Genomic DNA, 23,523 nt, shown 5'->3' on the forward strand with positions numbered 1-23,523 from the left:
CAAGTGGTGTCTTAACCCCTTGCACCACAAAGCTCCAGCCCCAAGCTTTCTCCTTTTAAGAATTAACCATAATTATTGCTGCTGTCTCTTTTAATTCTCACAGCAAGTCTGTGAGATCAGGCGTCTCATCTTCTTTTGGTAAATGAGAGAAATGAAGTTCAGAGTGAAAAGGTAACGATGATTGGGGAAAGCTGAAGAATTCACATTAATTTCAAGCCTTTACTATCACAAAATAATATGGCATTGGTGAAAGAAAAGACCCGAAATCAATGGAACAAAATGAAGAGCACAGAAATAAATCCACATAACTGTAGCAAACTAATCCTAGCAATTTGCTTCACTTGTCTTTGCATCAAATGGTGCTGAAACAACCAGATGTCCAGATGTGAAGAAATGAACCTAGATACTCAGACGTTATGCAAAAATTAACTCAAAGTGGACCATTGTCTTAAGAGTGAAATGTTAACACTACAAAGTATCTAGAAGGAAAATAGGAGACAAGTTTATGTGCCACTAGCTGTGGAGATAAGTTTTTACACACAGCTTCTCAAAAGCACAATCTATGAAATAAAACATCAGTAAGTTGGATTTTACTAAAATGTAAAACTTCTGCTCTGTGAATGAAAGGACAAACTACAGAGTAGGAGAAAATATGTGCAAAGGACACATGTCCAGTGAACAACTTGCATCTGAAATGTGCAAAGAACACTTTTCACTCAACAATAAGAAAACAACCCTGTCGCTCCCCCTCTTCATGGAGGAACGACACTAAGCCCTGCGCTGTTCTTTCGTCTGCTCGGCCCTCCCCGGGTTTGCTGCTGGTTCTTCTCGGGTTGGCTACCGTCCCTCCACCTCCGTGGAAGGGCGGTTCCCCCTGCCACATTCCCCACTTCCGCGGGGGAGCGGCACACCGCCAGCCGGCTCTCTGGGGTCTGCACAGGTGTTCCTCCAGATAGATGTTCCCCTTAGATGTTCCTGGTGCATGCCGTCTCTCTCCTCCTTTATAGTCCTCCTCCACCAATCCTAACTCGGCTGCCCACACGCCGAGTACGCTGCTCTCCTCCAATCAGGAGCAGGTCCTGCAGCTTGTCAAGTTGGTGAGAGGCAGCTGGGTAGAAGCTGTTGCCTCCTCTCCCAGCGCCATATTGTGGGAGAGCAGATGCATAGAATAAGTCTTAATTCCAGTAACTCAGTCCAGTCCGGGTTGCTCCCCACAGATCCCCCTTTCTTTTTATTTTTTGGCGTTGATACGCGCCTGTCTTCGGTGTCCCGTGGCACACACTCTGCTCTGCTTGCTAGAGTTGCCCACAGGTGCTTACAAGTCCTATCAATCAGGCAAACCGAATTCGGGTCCTCTCTTTGCCATGTTGTGAGGAGGTTTTCAGGCACTGATGCGTGCCTGTGTTCGGTGCCCTGCAGCGCATGCTCTGCTCTGCCTGCAGGGGCTTACAAGCCCTAACAATCAGGCAAACCGAATCCAAGCCTTCTCATTGCCATATTGTGGGGAGGCTTATTGGTGTTGATTCGTGCCTATCTTCGGTGACCTGCAGCTCATACTCTGGTCGAGCCGCCTGCTGGTGCTTATCGCCCTAATCAGGCAGACCGAATCCAAGCTCTCTCATTGCTGTGTTGTGGGGTGACTTATTGGTGTTGATAACGTGCCTGTCTTCGGTGACCTGCGGCGCATAAGCTGCTAGCCGCCCGCAGGTGCTCACCGCCTCCCTAATCAGGCAGACCGAATCCAAGCCTTCTAATTGCAGTATTGTGGGGAGGCCTTTCTGATGTTAATTCGTGCCTGTCTTCGGTGACCTGCGGCGCATAAGCTGCTAGCCGCCGCAGGTGCTCATCGCCTCACTAATCGGGCAGACCGAATCCAAGCTTTCTCATTGCCATGTTGAGGGGAGGCCTTTCTATTTCTCTATTTCTCTATCTCCGGGCATTCCTATTTCTCCCATTTTACTTCTATCTTCCAGCATTCCTATTTCTCTCATTTTACTTCTAAACTTCTGTTTCTCTTATCCCCGCGGTTTCCCGGCGCCCGCCCGAGGCTGCTTCTTGGCACCTTGCCCCGCGGCAGCTTCACGGCTCTGCGCGGCTTCCCGGCGCCTCGCCCCGCCGGCGCCCGCCCCGCGGCGGCTTCACAGCTCTGCGCGGCTTCCCGGCGCCTCGCCCCGCCGGCGCCCACCCCGCGGCGGCTTCCCGGCTTTGCGCCGCTTCAGCCCGCGCTTCTCTCATCTGCGCGGCTCGGCTTCGCGCGCACACTCCGCGGTCTCCACGCACTTCGCACCCGCACCACGGCCTCGCGCCAGCCCTGCGTTCCCTATCTATTCACGCCCCGTGCTCTCTCTGCACGCGGCGGCTTCCGCGAATGTTTCTGCCACCACCGGCATTCAGTCCAAGTTCCCCGGACTAACCTGGCGAATTTCAACCTGGCGGCCCACGTCTCTGCCTCTGGTTCCAGATCTTCGCCTCTTGCTCCCTGGGGTGACTTGAAGAATTCCAAGGTGGCTTATGTCTCCGCCTTGGCCTGCACTCGCGGCTTCATCCTCCCTAACATTTTTCTCTACCCGGTATGTTTCCTTAAGTTTTCTTCCAACAATATTCCTCTCATTTCTCCTGGCTTCTCCCCACAGTCCGTATCCAAGTCTAAGTTTCTTATAGGTTTCACTTTCACTTTCAACCTGCAGTCCGTATCTAAGTCTAAGTTTCTTCTTGCTTTCACTTTAAATCCTAACTTCTTTCCCACAGTCCATATCCGAGTCCAAGCCTCCTCCAGGTTTCACTTTCGCTTTCAATCTCCTAGCTTCCCCGCCATAGTCCGCATCCGAGTCTATGAAAGCTTTCACTTTCGCTTTCAATCCTAACTTCTTTCCCACAGTCCGTATCCGAGTCTATGCCTAGGCTTTCAATAGCTTCTTCCGGCACCTTTCTTGTCTGGCTTTCCCCTAGGCTCTTCGCTAGTCTCTCTCTCCGGTATTTTCCTGCTTCTTCCCGTTTCTTCCCTCCTAAGTTTCCTATCCGAGTCACGGCACCATTATGTCGCTCCCCCTCTTCGTGGAGGAACGACACTAAACCCTGCCTAGGCTTCATATCCGAGTCACGGCACCATTATGTCGCTCCCCCTCTTCATGGAGGAACGACACTAAGCCCTGCGCTGTTCTTTCGTCTGCTCGGCCCTCCCCGGGTTTGCTGCTGGTTCTTCTCGGGTTGGCTACCGTCCCTCCACCTCCGTGGAAGGGCGGTTCCCCCTGCCACATTCCCCACTTCCGCGGGGGAGCGGCACACTGCCGGCCGGCTCTCTGGGGTCTGCACAGGTGTTCCTCCAGATAGATGTTCCCCTTAGATGTTCCTGGTGCATGCTGTCTCTCTCCTCCTTTATAGTCCTCCTCCACCAATCCTAACTCGGCTGCCCACACGCCGAGTACGCTGCTCTCCTCCAATCAGGAGCAGGTCCTGCAGCTTGTCAAGTTGGCAAGAGGCAGCTGGGTAGAAGCTGTTGCCTCCTCTCCCAGCGCCATATTGTGGGAGAGCAGATGCATAGAATAAGTCTTAATTCCAGTAACTCAGTCCAGTCCGGGTTGCTCCCCACACAACCCAGTTTTTAAATGAGCAAAAAACATGAACAGACACCCCACCCAAAAAAGATAGAAGGCAAAGATGCTCAAACATCATTTGTCATCAGGGAACCACAAGTTAAAAAAAACAACAACAACAAAGAATCACCTACACATCTATTGAAATGAATAAAAAAGAAATTGGCAATATCAATTGCTGGTGAAGAAGTAGAGAAACAAGCACTCTCATTCACTGCTGTTGGTAGGGCCTAGTGTTATGGCCATTTTGGAAGCCAATTTGGTGATTTCTTACAAAACCAAACATACTTTTACCATACAGTACAGTATTTTCCTTCTATGTATTTCCCCACTAATGAAAAAAATTATATCTACACAAAAATCTGCATGCAAACATGTACAGTAATTTTTTCCCATAATCACTAAAAACTGGAAGCATTCAAGATGCCCTTCAATGGCTGAATGGATAAACAAACTGTGGTACACTATACAATGGAATACGATTGAGCAATCAAGAGAAATGAAAAAGTCATACAAAGATACGGATGAATATTAAAGGCATGTTGCTAAATGGAAGAAGCTAGTCAAAGAATGCTAGATACTTGATGAATCTGGAAAAGTCAAAACTACACAGAGAGTCCACAGATGCATGGTTGCCAGGGACTTGGCAGAGGGAATTTGAACAGATGAAGGTCAGAGAGCATTTTTGGTGAAGTGGCGCTGGTAATACTGGAGACATGACATCATGCACTTGTCACATCTCACTGAACTTTAGAGCACAAAGAGTGTCCCGTAATTAAAATATAGAAGTTTTGAAGAGCAAAATTGGGAGGTCAGGGGATACAGGTATGGAATACAGACTGTGACCAAAAAAAAAGTAATAATAAAATTCCAACTATACTATCAATAGAAGAAACAATTCACTGAAGGGGATAGAGGGAAATAAGATTAACCCAGAGTTCTGGCAGAGTCCGTGAGACTTAAGGAAAAGGGAATTATACGTAGACACTTTATAAAAACACTTGAGAAGGTTGATTCCTACTGGGGTACGAGCTAGCAATTCTGAAACCTCTATAAGTGCAGCCTGAAACTGAACAACTCAAATTCAGGAAATGGATGGAAGAACATAGAAGTCAGGTTCCTCACTGTTAGAGTAGGAGCGACAGACAAGACAGGAAGGGAAGCTAGGATGACCCATATGGTAACGGCTTCCAGTTGGAGACCCCAGCAAGAACTCATGTTCAGCTTAATACAATTATAAGTGGTTATCCATGAAATATTTACAGATAGGTGTATGCACACACAAGAGTAAACACACAGAGTTCCTTGTTCTGTCAAAGAAAGCCTAGAAGCAATGATGCCCACGTAGCAATGATGCCAGATCTTGATTTCTAACATCATTCTTAAATAAAAGGAACCAGAGCTCCCTGGAGAAATGACTGATTCTAGTGCTGGGGCAAGAAATAGGCGCTGTGAGCCTGGAGCAGCCAATAGTGTCAGCAAACAAGGAAGAGGAGGAGGGAAAACCACGACAATGGGTGCATTCAAAGCAACACAGGAGCCAACTTACAGAGCTCCCAATGGCCAAGGCTGGGACAATTTGAATAACAAAATGAAATGGTATTGGATTATGACTCGAAGTAAAAGACCAATGTCCATGAATGACACATTGACATGAATAAATATTTGACAAAGTTATTTTATGTGACAAAATTATTATGTCACATCATTATGTGATCAAAACACATGAGAGAAGAGATACATCTCCTGTGCAGAAGAATTCTTACCAATGCACAAAGATACCTTTAGCTTCTGTGTAACAGGTGTACATAATGACATCCTTTGAAAGAATACAGTATGGGTGGGGGAAAGAGAGTAACCTAAGGGTGGGGAAACCTAGCAAGCACTACTTCAGTCAGATGAGCAAAGTTGATAGTCTGTGGGGAGCAATTGAGACTAGACTAAGTTACTGGAATTAAGACTTATTCTATGCATCTGCTCTCCCACAATATGGCGCTGAGAGACCAAAAAACTTCTACACAGCTGCCTCCAGTTCGACCAATAACCTGCAGGAGCTGATCCTGCTCCTGATTGGAGGAGAGCAGCGTGCTCAGCGCGTCAGGGAGAGAACGCCAGCAGAGTTGGGATTGGTGGAAGAGGACTATAAAGGAGGAGAGAGACAACATGCACCACGAACATCCGGATAATATCTGAGCAACCCCGGAGAGAGCCAGCCGGTGGTATGCTGCTCCTCCGAGGAAGTGGGGAAAGCGGCGGGGGGTGCCGCCCCTCCACGGAGGTGGAGGGGCCGGCAGCTAACCCGGGACGGCGTCGTTCCTCCGCGAGTGAGGGAACGACAGCAAACCCGGGAAGGGCCGAGCAGACAAAAGAAGAGCGCAGGGTTTAGTGTCGTTCCTCCGCGAATGGGGGAGCGACAGTGTCCTTTGACATGACGTCACCAACAAGGTCCTTTACCTCTGTGGTCTTCTGCCCCAAACCAGGTGTCCTCAGTCTAAACCTCAGAAAATGGAATTGGTGTCATGATGTGATTGGAGTCTTAGTTGGAGTCCTGGTTGCTCCACTTCCAATCCAGATCCCTGCTCATGTGCCTGGGCATCAGCTAAGAGTCCAAGTGCTTGGATCTCTGACAGACACACGGGAGACCTGCTGCAGCCATTTGGGGAGTAAGTCAGCACATGGAAGATTTTCTCCCTCTCCCCTCCCCCTCCCTCTCCCCCTCCCTCTCCCCCTCCCTCTCCTTCCCCATCTCCTCTGGGTTGAGTCTGGGGCTTCTGTCAGATGCACAGGAAATCAAGTGGACTGTTCACGGCTGCAAAGCTGGGGGAGGGGGATTTCTGAGCAGAGCCAGGCGACCTTGGGCTCCCCAGAGCAGCCTGGTGCCTTCTGAGGGCCCTGTGACCCTCTCCCATGCAAACTTGTATTTCCAATAACTGAACAATCTGGATTTAACAACCCCAGTCTACAATCGGCAAGCAGTCATTCTCCCTCATTAGTATCTGGTCCTGTAACCCCACCGTATTTGACTCGTTCTAATCTCTGCTGCTCTGTACTCAAATTTCTTTCTCCTTTCAGAACACAAGACTGAATGAGGACAGGGCCATTTACTTCACTACTGCCCTGAGTGATGTTATCCTCAAACCTGCCACTGGCCATCTGGAGCTTTCTTGCTGCCCTCTGGAAACATCGAAAGGAGCCTGTGGGAGCCCTGAACATAAAAATATCACTAAAACATTCAATATCTACGTCAATGACATGAAAAATAGAGGCTGAAAACCTCCCCCCAAAAAATTAAACCTAAGAACACGGGCATGTGATGCATTTTTAGCATAACCAGGAGCACTGTGTCACCATCACAGGCTGCCCTAGAAGAGGCCCACCCTCCTGCACCCTTGAGCGGTAAAAGCTGGCAGATCACGGGGGACTGCCACAAGGAGAAGCACAGTGGCCGCTCCAGCTGTGCCTGACTTGGCTCTCAGCACCTAGAAAAAGTTCTTGCTGGGTGTTTTGGTTTTTGTTTCTTTTTTTTTTTTTTTTTTTTCAGGGACAAGGCACTATAAGTCCCTAGAGCTCTGAGGTTTATAAAAAATATCCACAAAATGTTTGAGACCCGAGGAGGGGAAAATATAGCAGTTCTGAAATATTATATAGAGTAACTGCAAAATTGAAATGAAGAACAATTTCACATACAATGCTTCAAGATTCCTTTTGGCAGGAAAACTAACATCTCAGAAGCATGCAGGATCATTTTAATATGAGAACCTAGAATCTTTAAAGGCCTTTTTAAAAATTTATTAATTTATTCTAAAGGCAGAGTTGTGGGGGGGGGGGGTGCAGCATTGTCTATCCTCTGATTCACTTCCCAAATAGTCCCATCAGCCTAGGCTGGGCCAGGCCAAAGTCAGGAACCAGGAGCTTCATCTAGGTCTCCTGCACAATGGCAGGGGTCCAAGCACTTGGCCCATCTTCAGCTGCTTTCTCAGGCACATTACCAGGAAGCTGGATTAGAAGTGGAAACACCTGGGACTCGAACCAGAGCCCCTACGGGAGTTTGGAACTGCAGGCTGTGGCTTAACCTCATAAGCCAGCATTGGCTCCAATAAAGGTCTTTTTTTTTTTTAAAGGTTTATTTATTCAAAAGAGTTACACAAAGGGAGAAAGAGAGGCAGAGAGAGGTCTTCTATCCACTGGTTCATGCCCCAATTTCCGGAGCTGCACCAGTCCTAAGCCAGGAGCCAGGAACCAGGAACCAGGAGCTTCTTCCAGGTCTCCCACACAGGTGCAGGGTCCCAACCACTTGGGCCATCTTCCACTGCTTTCCCAGGCCATAGCAGAGAGCTGGATCGGAAGCTGAGCAGCCAGGTCTCCAACCAGTGCCCATCTGGGATGCTGGTGTTGCAGGCGGCGGCTTTACCCACTACACCACAGCGCCAGCCCCTCCTATAAAGGTCTTAAAACAGTGAGTAGAGGCCGGCGCTGCGGCTCAATAGGCTAATCCTCCACCTGCGGTGCCAGCACCCCGGGTTCTAGTCCCGGTCAGGGTGCCGGTCCTATCCTGGTTGCCCCTCTACCAGTCCAGCTCTCTGCTGTGGCCAGGGAGTGCAGTGGAGGATGGCCCAAGTGCTTGGGCCCTGCACCCCATGGGAGACCAGGAGAAGCACCTGGCTCCTGGCTTCAGATCAGCGCGGTGCGCTGGCCACAGCACGCCAGCGGCAGCGGCCATTGGAGGGTGAACCAACAGCAAAGGAAGACCTTTCTCTCTGTCTCTCTCTCTCTCTCACTGTCCACTCCGTCTGTTGGGAAAAAAAAAAAAAAAAAGGAGTAGGGTTTGTTGGAGTGAGCTCCGCTGACTCCAAACAGGCTGTCACTGGTGACCCCAACTCCAGTCACCAAGGACCCCGCAGTGAGTTCTTTTCACATTTCCCAAAAGCAGAGAAAATGCTTTCACCTGCGGAAAGCTCAGCCAATTAGTCTCTAAGCCAGGTGCTTTTGATTAACAAAATTATCCCACACATGGGCTCTGTGGAAGTGAGTAGATAAGGACTCTTTGTATGAAGAAACCAACGCACCTGCAAAGGTCATGACCTGAGTGAAAGGGGAGGGGCTACCTGCTCTGCACCGCCCAGCAAAGCTGGTGGGAGCCAGTCCCCACCCTCGCCCTGCCTCAGCACCACCAGGCATTGATGATCAAGGCTGAGATGCCTAGACGTCTTACACATTTTGTAAGTAAAAGAAATCATGGTGTGTATTGGTTTGCCACTGTCTTTTTCACTTCATGAAACATCATGAAGATCTTCATCGAAGAGTGCGTGTGGATCTATTTCTTTGTTTTTAACTTCCCCATATGGACTATGCTCGCTTACCTGTTAGTCATTCCCCTCCCACTGGACACTTAGGTTATCCCTAATTGGCTCTGAAGCCCGAGACTGTAGCGTCTGCATCTCTGGCATGTAGGTGAGGATGTATGACAGATTTCAAAAAAATTCATAGATAGTGCATTTTATGGAAAAACCATGCATGAATTCAGAAAAAAATTTTGTACCAAAATATATTTAGCTTTTCATTGTATTTTTCCATTACCTTAAAAAAAAAAGACTCGGGGTCAGCGCCATGATGCAGTAGGTTAAGCATCTGCCTGCTGCACCAGCACCCCCTATGGGTGCCAGTTTGAGTCCCAGCTGCTCCACTTCTGATCCAGCTCCCTGCTGATGGCCTGGGAACACAGTAGAGGACGGTTCAAGTCCTTGGGCCCCTGCACCCACATGGGAGACCCAGAAAAAGCTCCTGGCTCCTAGTTTTGGATTGGCCCAGCTCTGGCTGTTGTGGTCGTTTGGGGAGTGAATCAGCAGATGGAAGACCCCTCTTTCTGTCTCTCCCTCTTTCTGTCTGTAACTCTGCCTTGCAAGTAAATAAATAAATCTCTTTTTTCTTTTAAAAAAAGACTTATTTATTTGAAAGGCAGAGTTACAGAGAAGAAAGGATAGATAGAGACAGAGATCTTCCATTGGCTGGATCATTCCCCCAAAGCCTACAGTAGCTGGGGCTGGGCCAGGCTGAAGCCAGGAGCCAGGAATTACATCCAGGTCTCCCATGTGGATGGCAGGGGCCCAAGCACTTTGGCCCTTGTCTGCTGCTTTCCTGGGCCCATTAGCAGGGAAGCTGGATCCAAAGTGGAGCAGCTGGGACTCAATCCAGTACTCATATGGGATGCAGGTATTGTAGGCAGTGGTGTCATAATGCCAGCCCCTCCATGAACTATTTGAAGCACTCTCTCATCTGTAAAATGGATTCATGGAAGTGGAACTGCAAGATCAAATTACAGGCACATTTTTTTTAAAGATTTATTTACTTATTTATTTAAAAGACAGGGTTTTAGAGAGGCAGAAGCAGAAAGAGAGAGAGAGACAGAGAGGTCCTCCATCTGCTGGTCCACTCTCCAGACTGCTGCAACAGCCTCAGCTGGGCCGATCCGAAGCCAGGAGCCACCAGCTTCTTCTGGGTCTCCCACGCGGGTACAGGGGCCCAAGGACTCAGGCCATCTTCCACTGCTTTCCCAGGCCATAGCAGAGAGCTGGATTGGAAGTGGAACAGCTAGGACTCAAAACAGCACCCTTATGGGATGCTGGCACTGCAGATGGTGGCTTTACCCACTATGCCACAGTGCTGGCCCCATGCACATTTTTTTTATCTTATTATTTGACAGATAGAGTTAGACAGTGAGAGAGAGAGACAGAAAGAAAGGTCTTCGTTCCGTTGGTTCACCCCACAAATGGCTGCCACGGCCGGCACTGTGCCAATCCGAAGCCAGGAGCCAGGTGCTTCCTCCTGGTCTCCCATGGGGGTGCAGCAGCCCAAGCACTTGGGCCATCCTCCACTGCCTTCCCGGGCCACAGTAGAGAGCTGGGCTGGAAGAGGAGCAACCAGGACCAGAACCCAGTGCCCATATGGGATGCCAACGCCGCAGGCGGAGGATCAACCAAGTGAGCCACGGTGCCGGTCCCCAGCCCCATGCACATTTTAAACTCTGGTCATTCCTGCCCAGTTCCCCTTCCACTTGGCCGTATCAATCTACACTATGTTTATAGGGCAGGAACACATCTGTTTCCCACCCCCAAGCCACAGGTTCTGCCATGGGCTGAAGCCTCACCCAACCGCAACACTGTCAAATATACAGTTTCATGAGCCAGTAAATCAGCTTTAATTTCAATATTGATGCCAGTGGGAGGTTTCTAAAAATGACACTACGGTTTGCTTTTGCCTTGAAACTATTATGCCCAGGCTTTGCAAACAAGCTGGAATCGCCACCTTATTTATCCCAGGTCCCCTCTCAGAGTGGATCCTTTTTAATCCTCTTACAGCAGACAGAAACACGCCGTAAACCCACAGCTGTTTTGGCAGAATTAGTGCACAGCGGCCCCCTCCCTCCACTTTCACAGCAAACAGCAGTGTACATTTAAAAAGCATCTTCCAAATGGGGCTGCCCATTATCTTAATTACAGTCAACATGTTTATAATGCTAAATACATCTGACCTAAAAACTCAGGCTCCAAACAGCATGCATGTGGCCAGATAATCTGGAAACACATTTGTGACATTTGGTTGACATTTCCTCTCTCTCTCCCCATGTAAAAGTGTGGGTCGCTCTCCAAGCACAGGGATATGAGAGAGAGCCCTAGTTTGTCATTTAGTTACTATTTCAATTATGTTCCTGTGATTGTGTCAGAGATGGAGAAACCCAACTTAGCAGGCAAGATCAGACCTTAAAACCTTAGCAGATGGGGCCCGGCATTGTGGCATGGTGGGTAAAGCCACCGCCCGCAGTGCCAACATCCCATATGGGCCTCGGCTCAAGTTCCAGCTGCTCCACTTCCGATCCAGCTCTCTACTATGGCCTGGGAAAGCAGTGGAGGATGGCCCAAGTCCTTGGGCCCCTGTACCCACATGGGAGACCTGGAGGAAACTCCTGGCTCCTGACTTCGGATTGGCTCAGCTCTGGCCATTGCGGCCAACTGGAGAGTGAACCATCGGATGGAAGACCTCTCTCTCTCTCTCTCTCTCTCTCTCTCTCTGCCTCTCCTCTCATTGTGTAACTCTGACTTTCAAATAAACAAATAAATTTATAAAAAAATAAAAACAACTTTAGCAGATTCAACTTCATAGTGGAAATCAAGGTATGTGCGTAATGACTTTTTACAGTCATTAATTCTACTCATGTATTTTAGAAATATATCTAGGGGTCGGCACTGTGGTATAGTAGGCTAAGCCTCTGCCTGCGATGCCGGCTTCCCATGTGGACACCAGTTCAAGTCCCAGCTGTTCCACTTCCAATCCAGCTCCCTACTAATGGCCTGGGAAAGCAGTAGAAGATGGCTCAAGTGCTAGGGCCCCTGTACCCATGTAGGAGACTCAGAGGAAGCTCCTGGCTCCTGGCTTCAGATCAGCCCAGCTCCAGCCATTGCAGCCATTTGGGGAGTGAACCAGCAGGCGGAAGACTCTCTCTCTGTCTCTCCCACTCTCTGTATGTGACTCTGCGTCTCCAATTCACATATCTGCCTGGGCTGTGGTAGGCACTGGGAATAGAGCGGGGGAAAGGAAACACTGTCCCCTTCCAGGGCTCCCTGGCTCCTGCAGAAACAGGCAGCAGGGACACACAGGACGCGATGCCTGCCTGCAGGCTGCCAGACTGCGGAGGGAGGAGCCAAGGCGAGTGCCCCAAGAGGCTTCCCCCAGAGATGAGTCTGAAGCAGCTGCATGCAAGGACAAGGAGGACGGCGGTCCAACCGGAAGGAAAACAAAGCAGCAGCACCAGAGTGTATCTGACAGCAGCAAACAGGTGATCAGCTCATACCCAGTGAGCGTGAGCCCAGCAGCTTTCCCACGGCCGTCTCTGGTTAATTCTCCAGGTGCACTCAAAAGAGATCCTTGCAGAGCGTAGACCCCACCCCAAAGCTATTAACATGGTTGCCTGTGGACCAACGCTTCCAGTGAGTTTAAGTTTTTCTCTACAGAGTGCCCTATATCCAAAAAATGGATCCAGCATCCATGCTGGGAATCGCATCCTAACTGTGTTCACTCACTGTCTACTTCCACCTGCCAAAGTTCCATCGGTCCTCCAAGCCTACCTCCAATGCCACTTCCTCCTCAACCCATACCCAGTTCCCACACGCCTCCAGCAGTGCTGCCCTCAGCCACTGCCCCAGTTTTCCTCCTCCCTTCCTGCCCTGTCCTCTCACCCGTACCCTCCCGACTCCTCCCCCGAAGCATTGCCAAGCGCACCCGACAGGTAGAGATACATGTTTGCTGAAATAAAGCAGGTGTACTCCGCTCAAAGTGGCCTGCAAACACGGGGACATTCCTGAACACGACATCTCCCTGCTCTGTTATCTTTCAATTTCACAAGGTCAGTGTCTCCATAATCTTCTTGCCCTTAAACCTATCCTGTTCTTCCCAAAGCCACAGACTCCCTGTGGTCATTGCCCACTCAACCCTTTAAACACCACCAGCCTTAGTCTTGCTAGGAAATGGGATAAATGCACAGGACTTTATTGTATCACTCTCTGCAATTTTTCTAGGCCTGAAAATGTCAAAAATGAAAAGTCCTTTGAGACATTTGAAACACCCCCCCTCCCAAAGGCGGCCTGTTTGGATAGAACTATTTCCAGTAAACAAAACACAGACTCGTGGTTAAAAAGACAGGCTTCCAAGTCAAACAGCCCTGGATTTAAACCTGACCCCACCATTGGTGGGCTGTGTGACCTTGGACCCATGACAGACCTCTCTGCATATTAATTCTTTTGATCTGTAAGACGGGGCTGATGCTAAGAGTGCCCACCTTGTAGAATGAGTGTGCTAAGGGAATGAGATTTAAAAAATGGACAGTGATGGGCACAGGGCTGGGCTCATGGTTATTGAGACTCAATAAACTGGAGCTACTGGCATTGCCTGGAAGACAACGTCTTCCTTCTCCTTACCTCATACTTCCAAAGCGATGCTGGGGAGTGCGCATTTGGCCTAGCCGTTCACGTGAGTCTTGGGAGGGCCACATCCCGTACTGGAGTGCTGGGGTTCAAGTTCCACCTCTGTACCGGATTCTAGCTTCCTGCCAACACATCGCCTGGGAGGCCACAGGTGGCAGCTCAGGTAACCGGATGTTGGCCACCATGGGGTAGACCTGGATTGAGTGTCCAGTTCCTGGCTTTGGTGCCCCCAGCCATTGCAGACACTTGGGGATTGCAATAGTAAATGGGCTTTCGCTCTCGCTCTCGCTCTCTCTCTCTCCACCACCCTCCCATAAATTAAATAAATAAATATTTTTTGATGAAGGTTTATTTACATATTGATCTCCTTGTCTCTATAAGACAGTTCCTTACTGGGGTGGTGATTGATTGATTTCTGTGTCCCTTGCATCCCCCACAAAGTCTAAATCATAGAAAAGGCTCCTTCCTGCAAGGCTCTCAATGGGAAATCACCTCAAATTCTATATATACAAATACGTATGTGTATACGTGTCTGTGTGCAGTCACCTTTATACAACCGTATCAGACTCCAGGGTACTGTAGGTTTTCAAGAGCACCTGCTGATCCTTCCCTGAGACATTAGATGGACATAAATACATCAAGCATCCCCAGAAACAAATATCCCTAAAATTGTGACGCCACTAGTCCATCTTTTGACTTGTTCATTCTTTGACTGATGCAACAAAGATTTAATGAGCAACTCTCGTAAGCCAGACAGCAAGCTGGACATTTGGGAACATGTAAAGAGATGGGAGAAAAAAAAACTAGACAGCTCTTGCTCTCGAAGTGCTCACAATCTAAGGGGGAAAAAAATGCCAGCAGGTAGGGAGAGTGCTACAGCACAGCGCGGTGAGCCCTGGGCAGGAAACAAGGGTAGCAAAGCCAGGAAGAAGGGGCCAGGAAAGGCCGCTGCCAATCTTATCTCGGGAATCCTGAAGGCTGCATAGGAGAGGGCGAACACAGGCGATCGGAGGGCAACCGCGCACTGGAAGGCAGCAGCACGAGAAAGGACTCCACGAACTGCACGGAGCACGGAGCAGCCGCGGGACAGAGCTGGTGGGCAGCGACAGCAGGCGACGCTGCAGGCGGCACCAGGGCCCTGATCCGGGAGGGTGCTGTGTGAGCTTGATTACTTTTTTTTTTCCTGAAAGTAATTGAGAGCCACAGGAACCTATGAAGGAAAGCTAGAACACACACTTGTCATTTTATGTGTGCATTTTATAAATATCCCTCTGTTAGCTTTCCAATCGCAAAGGAACTCGGGGACAACTATCTCGGGGAACCCATGAGGGTCGTGTTTTGCCCATAATGGATCTCACATCTCGTATTTTCCAGCCAGAAACAAATCTGAAATCATCTCATCTAACTTCCTTATCGTGGAGACAAAACAATGAGACGTGATTTTTAAGGGATGTAGCATTTCCTTTTGTTGTTGTTGTTGTTTGGTTTTTTTGTTTGTTTGTTTCCAGTGAATGAACCATCCTGCCCTACATTCGGTCCTCCCTGAGGTCCCAGTACCACCTGAGGCGTTGCTGGTTGTTCCGCCAGTGTAAGCACGAAAGGCGGTCTCGCCTCTGCAGGCACAGCTCAAGGCAGATCGTTCTCCGTAGCTGAGAACATGTACCCGGTGTGAGAGCCGGTAAAAGTCTGTTCTCTGAGCAGGAGAGAATTGGAGCTGGCTTCATACATTTTCTCATAGTGATTAGAAAGTTAAACCCCTTTGAAATCAGAGATTATTCTTGAGCTTCTAATACTATTTAAATTACAACTCCCAAATCTTGAATGATGTAAGAGGCTAAAATCCAAATGCTGCTTTTATTTCTAATTCTGTATATCCCATGGCAGTTACTTAACACGACAGAAGGCAGTGTAGATTGGCCCTCTAAAAAAAAAAATCTCAGAGGTATGTTCTACGCTGCGATGTTCAGTATCCCCTCAACCCTCTATAAAACAAACAGGCTGCCTCGCCATGTTTTCCATCCAGGAAATCAACAAACCCATACAGATGCATCAGGTTGGTATAGTTCTGCAGCTTCATGAGCCACCCTTCAAATGACCGCAGAACAACAAGTCCTAAATTCCCAGCAGGCCATCAACTCATTATTCCTGAAACACATCCTGCAAAATAAGGAGTCTTTATAGACTCCAGTGGTGTGGACAGATTGATTCCACAACTTATAAGGCAATTTCCTTGGGCACGCAGATATAAAAAGCCACTTGCTTCCGGAACCACAGGTAATCACAGCGAAACACAGTGGTTTCTGGAAGAATCCCAAACCACGTAGACTCTGAAAGTGATTGTCATGGGCCTCAAGCGAGCATGCAAGCCGCAACACACATAGCAGAGCCAGGACAATGCATGCAATCAATATATTAAATAAGTCATCTGCCCATGTGAAAGAGAGACCCTGCAAAGAGTCATGAGACCAACCCCTTGGGGCTCAGCTCTTCCAGACATGAGCTTCCTTTTAACCCCCACAAGCACCTGCAGATTTATTGACATGTCACACATTGGCAACCAGGCTCAGAGCGGCAAGGCTCAGAGCTGTGTTTTATACTCACAGGGGTTGGAAGTGGTCACTGCAATGTGAACCCATGTTTGTGTGTACTTCCTGTGTTTCAGGTGGAAACAGGTTGAAAAGTTGTTGGTGCCTGGTAGGGGAGAACCTTGATGGAGCCTCCAGAAAGATTCAGATAGTCACCGACCTTGCACTACCTATCCATTTGCCTTTGGGGGCTACCCCACCACAGAAAAGTGAGTGTAGAGGTTTTATTCTTCCCATTTAATAGATTAGGACAACTGAGACTCAGAGAGCATGCCTTGCCTGGGTTCCGAGAGAAATCAGTGGCTTTATTTAATAAACCTTAAATCTCCAGATTGAGGTCCAGGACCCAGGTTCTGTCTTACTAATGTGCTTCACGTATATTGAATGTTATTCAGGCTCATCACGATAGGCAAAAGAGAAATGAAACTCTATAGTGATTTTGTTTTTATGGTTTTAAATAAAAGTGTCGGAAGATTCTTTCAATAAATTTAACATTCCAGAAAAAACTCCTTACCAATCTAATATAGAATCTCAGGATCTCACCGGAGGTGTACTGAGTTTGATACTTACTTGCTACCTAACTTCTAGCCATAGCATTCATTTTTTTACTCTTTTGTAAATGAAACAGAAGGTAAAGGCTTTTGTGTCAAGTCTCCTTGCCCAGACAATGGTGACCTTGCCTGAGCATTGCAGCTCGCGTTGTTAAACTTCTCATTTAAGACCAAAAATCAGACTTCAAAGGATAAAGATACGCAGGAAGTTGTGAAGCTGAAGGCAAAGGCTTCCTGCTCTTTGCTAATCACTCTAGATATGTTCATTACATGCCCGAGCCCAGGCAAGGCAAATATGGAATGCAGAAAGACACCATCTGTTGTGTGGGTTCCAAGTTAGAAATTTAACCCCTCATGTCTCTGTAAACTGCTCTTCAGCCACTCTCCTTCCTCGGGAGGAAAAAGAAAAGGCTTTGTGCATTAAGGAGCTTTAGGAGGACCTGGGGATGATCCCAGCATCACAGCCAGGAAAAAAAAAATCCCTGTTATATTTGACTTTGCAAACAAACACCACACTTCGAGGCGATACCATCAGGTGTGACCCCACAGCAACCCTACAGCAAGCCACGATCTTTTCTGGAACCTTTAGCTTATTGACTGGAGACTCTTTGAAAGAAAAAGCAGAAATTTAGAATGCTTTCAAATCTTTTAAATACGAATAGCAACTTCCCCAAATGAAGAAAGATTTCTTTAAAAAAATTAATACAGAAAACAATAGTACCTAGCCCAAATCACAAACTGTTTTCTGCTTAAATAGTCAAAGGCAACACACAATCTCCACTAGAGCAGATAGTTCCAGTAAAAAAAAAAAAAAAAAAAAAAAGTAATGTATCTTTGAAAATGCTTGTGTTCTCTTACTTACAGATCTGAGATACCTTAATTTGTAACTCACACTGGACAAATGCAAGACAGCTCATGCAGGCTGGGCTTGAGTTCACAAAATAGTTTTATTATATGTACGAAAGCATACAGGCAGTAAAATTAAGAAAACATTCACAATACATAAATAACACAGACCTGCTGCAGGGAATATTTTCCAATAGATGTCTGTTCATTTTACCAATGTCATCTAAATATTAGATCAGTTGCTTATCATGAGTACCTTGTAAACATTTCGAAGGAGCTCCGCTGATGTGTCCCCCATAACAGGAGTTAGCGCCTGGCACGGACAGCTGAGGATGTTTCTGGCAGTTCAGGCGATGGCACAGGAACTTGATTCCAGAGCAGAGAAAGAACAGTGTTTGTCCAAAGAGCTGCAGGTGCCTCTAGGGTACTTAACACATCCAAAGAGAAGGAGTCTCCTGTTTCTTCCACCAAAGGGGGGTGAGGGTGGGTCTAACCCGGGGTTGACAATGAGGCACTGTTTGTTAATGTACTATTAACATCTAAAGACTTTTTTTTTTTTTTTTTTTTTTTTTTTGCCAAATCAATTCTAAATTCAGATTCCAGCACTGTGAGTCATAGCCCTACAGAGTGGCTTGGTTTGCCTGGTGAGCTGAGACACAGGGTGACAGCTTTGGTCCTCGGCGGGGCTACGACACCAGAGCTAAGGAAGCCCGCCGTCTTCTCTACACATCTCTACCCAGGAAAGCCATTCATCTGGTTCAGAAAAGCCACCTGACCCGAGAAATGAGAGAAGACAGAGACGGCCAATTATTTTACATAAATACAAAGTGGCACAGACTCTTCATTACTGCCTAAGGTCAAAAAGTTGGATTCCTGTTAGCTTGGCTCTTATTTTATGATATTTACAGAACTACAAATTCTCCTAGAGCAAGTCCTCATTTTAAAAAAAATTTGAATGTAAGAATAGCTATGCTCTTTTTTAAATGTTTCAAAATCTTTCTAGAAATAAAAAAGCATTCACAGCATTTGTCAATTCTCACCTCGTATTTATTTGTGGTCAAGAAATCATCAGCACTTCCTTGCTGTATTTCTAGAAATTCTATACACGCAGTTAGAATCTCGGAGAGTCTGTGCTGTTTGCTTCATTGGTGTATAAAGTGCTAGTTCAATGGACAAAAATGAGTGGCACGGTCTCTGATAACTCATTCATATTGATCCTATTAGGTATGATAAATATAGAGGTATTATAATAAATTAGAAATATCCATATAATACAATAAATAAATAAAACCAGTATCAACAAAACATCTCTTAGCTCTGGGGGAAGGAGGGAGTTCCATTCCTACTGTAAGGCTCATTGATTTTTATAAATAACATATGAAGGCATGCACCTACCTTTACAATCTGAACACCTGGCTTGCCACAGTGTTAGCACCTGTGTGTATACAGCAACCTCAACCCTTTGCATTTCCTTCCTGGAAAGCTTTGATTTTAAGTGAAGCTGTTCATTGTTGGTTCTTTGCCCTATTTTGTTTTTTAAAGTCTGAAGATGGAAGAAGTCTCTGAAAACAACTTTGGAGGCAAAGACATGTTCCCGTGGCTTCCCACGGGTCCCTGTGTGACTAGGAAGAACACAGCCAATGGACTGGGATGTTTGAAAATAGAATTCGTCGTCCATAGGAAAACAGCAGAGGGCCCGCCAGAAGGCTGACAATCTCACCACACCTTAGTGGCTGAAGAGCAAGCCGCAGGGGAACGGTGTCTAGTTTTGGGGGTGTGCACGTGTAGCAAGATTCACCCCAGATCTCAGGCTGGATGCTGTCCATTCTGTGTGACGGGCTGGATCTTCTCCAGAGAGACGTCAGTGTCGTAGTCCAAGATGACCGAGAGGGCCGGGGACAGCTTCTCCAGAGGCTTGGCGATGGCGCCCGCCTCCTCCTTTCTCAGGTCCTCGGAGGAGCCCACAGCGTGTGGGATCAGATAAACCATATTGCACTCCTTGGAGATGGAGCCTCTCGGCTCGTGATGGCTGGAGAACACCACAGCTCCGTTGTTGTTGATGCTGACCGTCTCTATGGCGTTGTTGGCTGTAGGGCAGAGTCTGTAGCATCCCAAGAGGATGGAGAACGCCTTCCGAAAATCAGCATTGAAGGCGTAGATGATGGGGTTCAAGGAGGAATTAGCCCACCCAAACCACATAAAGACATCGAAGGTGATGGGATCGATGCAGAAGGACTGTGTCTCCCCGGACCCGCAGAAGGGCACCATGCAGTTCAAGACGAAGAAAGGCAACCAGCAGCACACAAACACCCCCATGATCACCGACAGAGTCTTCAGAACCTTCGTCTCTCGCTTAAAGGACATCTTAAAGGAGCTTTCTGGTTGAGAACACTCGACGGGGTTTCCGTTCCCGGTGGTGGTGGTGGTCTGGCAATTCTTGGCATGGACCGCTGCCCTCTCCAAGGCTGAGATGCGCCGGATTTGTTTCTGGGCAATCCTGTAGATCCTGGTGTAGGTGACAATCATGATGGCCACGGGGATGTAAAAGCTTACCAGGGAAGAGGAAATGGCATACGTCCTGCTCAGGCTGGAGTCACAGTTGTCCACGGTCTCGTCCAGGGAAGTGGCATTCCCGTCGGGGGGGCTGGTGGGTTTTGCCTTGTGCCAGCTGAGCTGCACGGGGATGAAGGAGATGAGCACGGACAGGGTCCACGCCACGCCGATGAGGATGAAGGCTGCTTTGGGGGTCATTTTTCTCTCATAGCGGAAAGGGCTGGAGATAGCCCAGTACCTGTCCACGCTGATCACACAGAGGTTGAGGATGGACGCGGTGGAGCACATGATGTCAAAGGCCACCCAGATGTTACAGAAGGACCCAAATGGCCAGAAGCCAGCGATCTCAGCCACAGCTTTCCAGGGCATGACCAAGACAGCCACCAAGAGATCCGACACGGCCAAGGAGATGACAAAGAAGTTGGTCACCTTGGACCGCAGGTGCCGGAACCTGATGACAGCAGCACAGACCAGCGTGTTCCCCAGGAGAGTGGACAGGATGAGCAGGGACAGGAAACAGGCGGTGAGGATGCGGAAGGAGAAGGCCCTCTCCACCAGCAGCCCGGCTCTGTCCATGGCAGAAGTGTTCAGAGTCCTCATCTTCCTGAAAGAAAGCACCTCGGGGGCTCCGGCCCCCCTCCAGTGGCTGCTAGGCAGAGATTAGGGGTCAGTCGGACTTCCGGGAGCCCTCACTCACCAGGAAGCCCCTCCACAGCCAGCCCCAGGTGCTCCCCTGGGTGGAAGACGTCACCCACATTCCATCAGAGGAGAGCTAGTTAGGTGGCAGGAGCCTCTGACTGGCAACTCGAGTCAGTCCCCTGAAGGCTCCTGTTCCTCTCCAGGCGATCTTCTGACTCCCTTGCTCCAGGTCAGGGTCAGGTCAAGGGCACCAGCTGGCCCCTGGATTCCCGAGGAAAGCATCGGCTGTTTAGCATAGTCTAATCCATCCAACCAGATTCTCCCAGGCCTCTGCCATGCCAGTCAATTGCTGTCGCATTTCAGGGCTGTCGCTTCTTTGGCGGTGACAAGGAATTCTCCCCTTCCCAGACACAGGTGCAAAGGCATGTCTTGCTCCTCCAAGCCCCCCCAGCCCGGCTCCTCGGCCAACTCTCCAGAGGCCCTAAAACGCAAAGAAAAACCACAGGTCGCTCGCCAAGACTCAGGCAGATCGCATCTTTACTTCAAGTCCAGCGCAGTCCAGTCCCTTGCTGGCCAAGCCCGATCGGGTCACCTACCTTGCCTTGATTGAAGTTGTGTCTCTCAAAGCCCCTGAGGCTGGGAAAGCGGACGTGGCCAAGCGCAGCGATTCAACAACGCCCGGGAGGCAGGCGCGCCAGAGTCCAGCCCGCCGCGCGCAGCCCCAGCCCGAGTGCGTCTCCCGATGGCCCCCAAATCGCAGGGGAGGGTTCGGAGAAGGATCCCGGGCCAGGCCCCCGAGAGGCGGCGCCGCCTCTCTGCCTTAAACCGCTACAGAGAGTTTGAAGCGGACGAGAGCAGGAAAGGGGGTCCTGGGCGCTCCGAGCTGCCCAGCACCGCTCACTTTGGGCGGCCGCTTTAGTTTTGCTCCCTCTCTTCCAAGGCAGGCCAAGAGCCCGGGGGTCCCTGCGCCTCCTGGCAGCTCTGCCCGCCGCCTCTCGGGAGCGTGTGGGCACGCGAGGCAGAGAGCGCGGAGCTGGCACCGGCGGGCGCACGGGCCGGCCGGGTTCCCGCGGGGGCACAGCCCACCGCGCCCGCGCGTCCCCTCCCCTGCCCTGGGGGCGGACTGCGTTTGACAGGCAGAGTTGCGGGCGACAGCAGCACGTGGTCCTCCCCCTACGCCCCGGATGGGGCTGCGGGAGGACGGGGTGGGGGCGCCCGGGTGAGCGCTTGCCCTCCTCGCTGGACCCCTCACCAAGGCCGGGACCCCCGGACGGCATGCGGCAGGGGCCGCGAGACCAACCCCGATGGCTGAATCTCAAGTCAGCACGAGTCCCCTTTAAGCCAAGTTCGGCCTTTGGGGAGCTCAATCCCCCAGCCCGACCCCAAAGCCCTAGGCGAGCCGCGACCCTCCGGAACCACGAGAACCCCCGCACCCTGTGCCCCAACGACGGTGAGACGAGCGCCGCGGGCACCTGCACTCACCTTTCTCCGGTCGGCACCGCGGAGCTCCTGGCGCCCGGAAGGCGCTTTCCTCCAGCTGCACGCGGGCGGCGGGCGCGTCCCGCGCGGCGGTCAACGCCGGACTGAGCCGGTGCCCCGCGCCCCGCGAGCGCCCCGAGCCCAGCGCCACGCACTCCGTGGGCCCGGGGCGCCCTCTGCCGGCGCCTGCGGCTTCCCGAGCCCCTGCCGAACAAGACCCCCACTCGCTTAGGCGCCGGTACCCACGAGGGACCGGCGCCCGGAGCCGTTGCGCCCTGTCTGTGCCGCCGAAGCCCGGGACGCGGGAGGCAGAAGCTTCCTCACTCAGGATCCCCTCCCCCTTCCTTGAAATGCCCCTGAAATCTGACAAGGGTGAAAATGCCTTTGGCCGGCACGGCATTCGTTGAAGCAGTGTTGCTTCTGTGTGCCTACTACGTGCGCAGCGCTGGGGCGACGCGGTAAGCCATCCGCACGCCTCCTCTGTAAGGGGACAGAGAGACCTGGCGCGCCCCGAGCAGCCTCTGCGTCTCAGGCGCTCGCCGCGGGTCGCCCTCCCCTTACAACAGCCCTGCGCTTGTCACCTTCGCCCTGCGCAAAGCTGGGGGACTCGCTCTAGCTGCGCAGCTACCGAGGGACGATGCTGTGATTCCACCGGTGGTGGCTCAATTTACCACGTCCGCTCTACTGAAGCCCACAAGCTTCCTAAAGGCGAAAGTCAAGGCAGAGACGACCAATGGCCAAGGAGCACTCCTGCCCTCCACCACCCCCACCCTCCGCCGCTCCTCCTGCTGGCCCCTGGAGGGTCTCGCGGGCCAGACTTGTGCGGTCACCGTGTACAAACGAGCACCTCTCCGTGCCTTCCTGCGCAAGGGGCTGTGGAGTCGCCCTGCCTGGCTTCGTGTCCCTTACTGTGTCACTGTTGGCTGCGGGCGCCCTCTCCTCTCAGAGCTTGGCTTCTTCCACTCTGAGATGTGAAGCTGTAACAGGATCGTGGTCCGGATTCCTGAGATGCTCCCTACAGAGGAGAGGCCTCGGCATCCAACCCAGGAACCCCCCTGGGTGTGTTTAAAAAGGAATTGTCCACAGGCGCTGTGGCATAATAGGGTAAGTAAGCCTCCTCCTATCCAGCCCTCTGCTATGACCTGGGAAAGCAGTGGAGGATGGCCTAAGTGCTTGGGCCCCTGCACCTGCGTGGGCGACCGGGGAGAAGCTCCTGGCTCCTGGCTTCTGATTGGCGCAACTAGAGTTGTCTCTGTAAACATCCCGAACCTAAGTAAGATTCCATGTACTGGCCTGGCACAAA

The 23,523-nt window shown here is 50.1% G+C and overlaps 1 protein-coding gene and 2 long non-coding RNA genes across 7 annotated transcripts; 2 read left to right on the forward strand and 1 right to left on the reverse strand.

Annotated features, from left to right (window-relative positions):
* Window positions 1-5,646: 5,646 nt before the first annotated feature.
* On the forward strand, window positions 5,647-7,083 carry LOC149126162 (uncharacterized). The gene is made up of 3 exons (XR_016234907.1): window positions 5,647-5,812; window positions 6,074-6,256; window positions 6,666-7,083. It is a non-coding gene; the product is annotated as an uncharacterized LOC149126162 (long non-coding RNA).
* Window positions 7,084-8,633: 1,550 nt separating this feature from the next.
* Window positions 8,634-19,373, forward strand: LOC149126163 (uncharacterized). The gene is made up of 3 exons (XR_016235572.1): window positions 8,634-8,812; window positions 16,230-16,361; window positions 18,146-19,373. It is a non-coding gene; the product is annotated as an uncharacterized LOC149126163 (long non-coding RNA).
* On the reverse strand, window positions 17,632-23,313 carry DRD1 (dopamine receptor D1). Of its 5 annotated transcripts, XM_089334553.1 has the most exons (3): window positions 21,338-22,185; window positions 18,945-21,222; window positions 17,632-18,766 (listed from the first exon to the last, which is right to left on the reverse strand). In XM_089334553.1, exon 2 carries the CDS (start codon window positions 20,700-20,702, stop codon window positions 19,356-19,358), a length of 1,347 nt encoding a protein of 448 aa, XP_089190679.1. In that variant the 5' UTR covers window positions 20,703-21,222; window positions 21,338-22,185; the 3' UTR covers window positions 17,632-18,766; window positions 18,945-19,355. The 5 variants fall into 5 exon arrangements, with proteins under 5 accessions (XP_089190679.1, XP_017196469.1, XP_089190678.1 ...); XM_017340980.4 differs by lacking the exon at window positions 21,338-22,185 and adding an exon at window positions 22,224-23,313 and having other exon boundaries at window positions 17,632-21,222; XM_089334552.1 differs by having other exon boundaries at window positions 17,632-21,222.
* Window positions 23,314-23,523: the final 210 nt, after the last annotated feature.

This window comes from Oryctolagus cuniculus, chromosome 6, assembly GCF_051225735.1.
Source record: "Oryctolagus cuniculus isolate XC-2025 breed Fujian yellow rabbit chromosome 6, ASM5122573v1, whole genome shotgun sequence".
Classification (NCBI taxonomy): Eukaryota; Metazoa; Chordata; class Mammalia; order Lagomorpha; family Leporidae; genus Oryctolagus; species Oryctolagus cuniculus.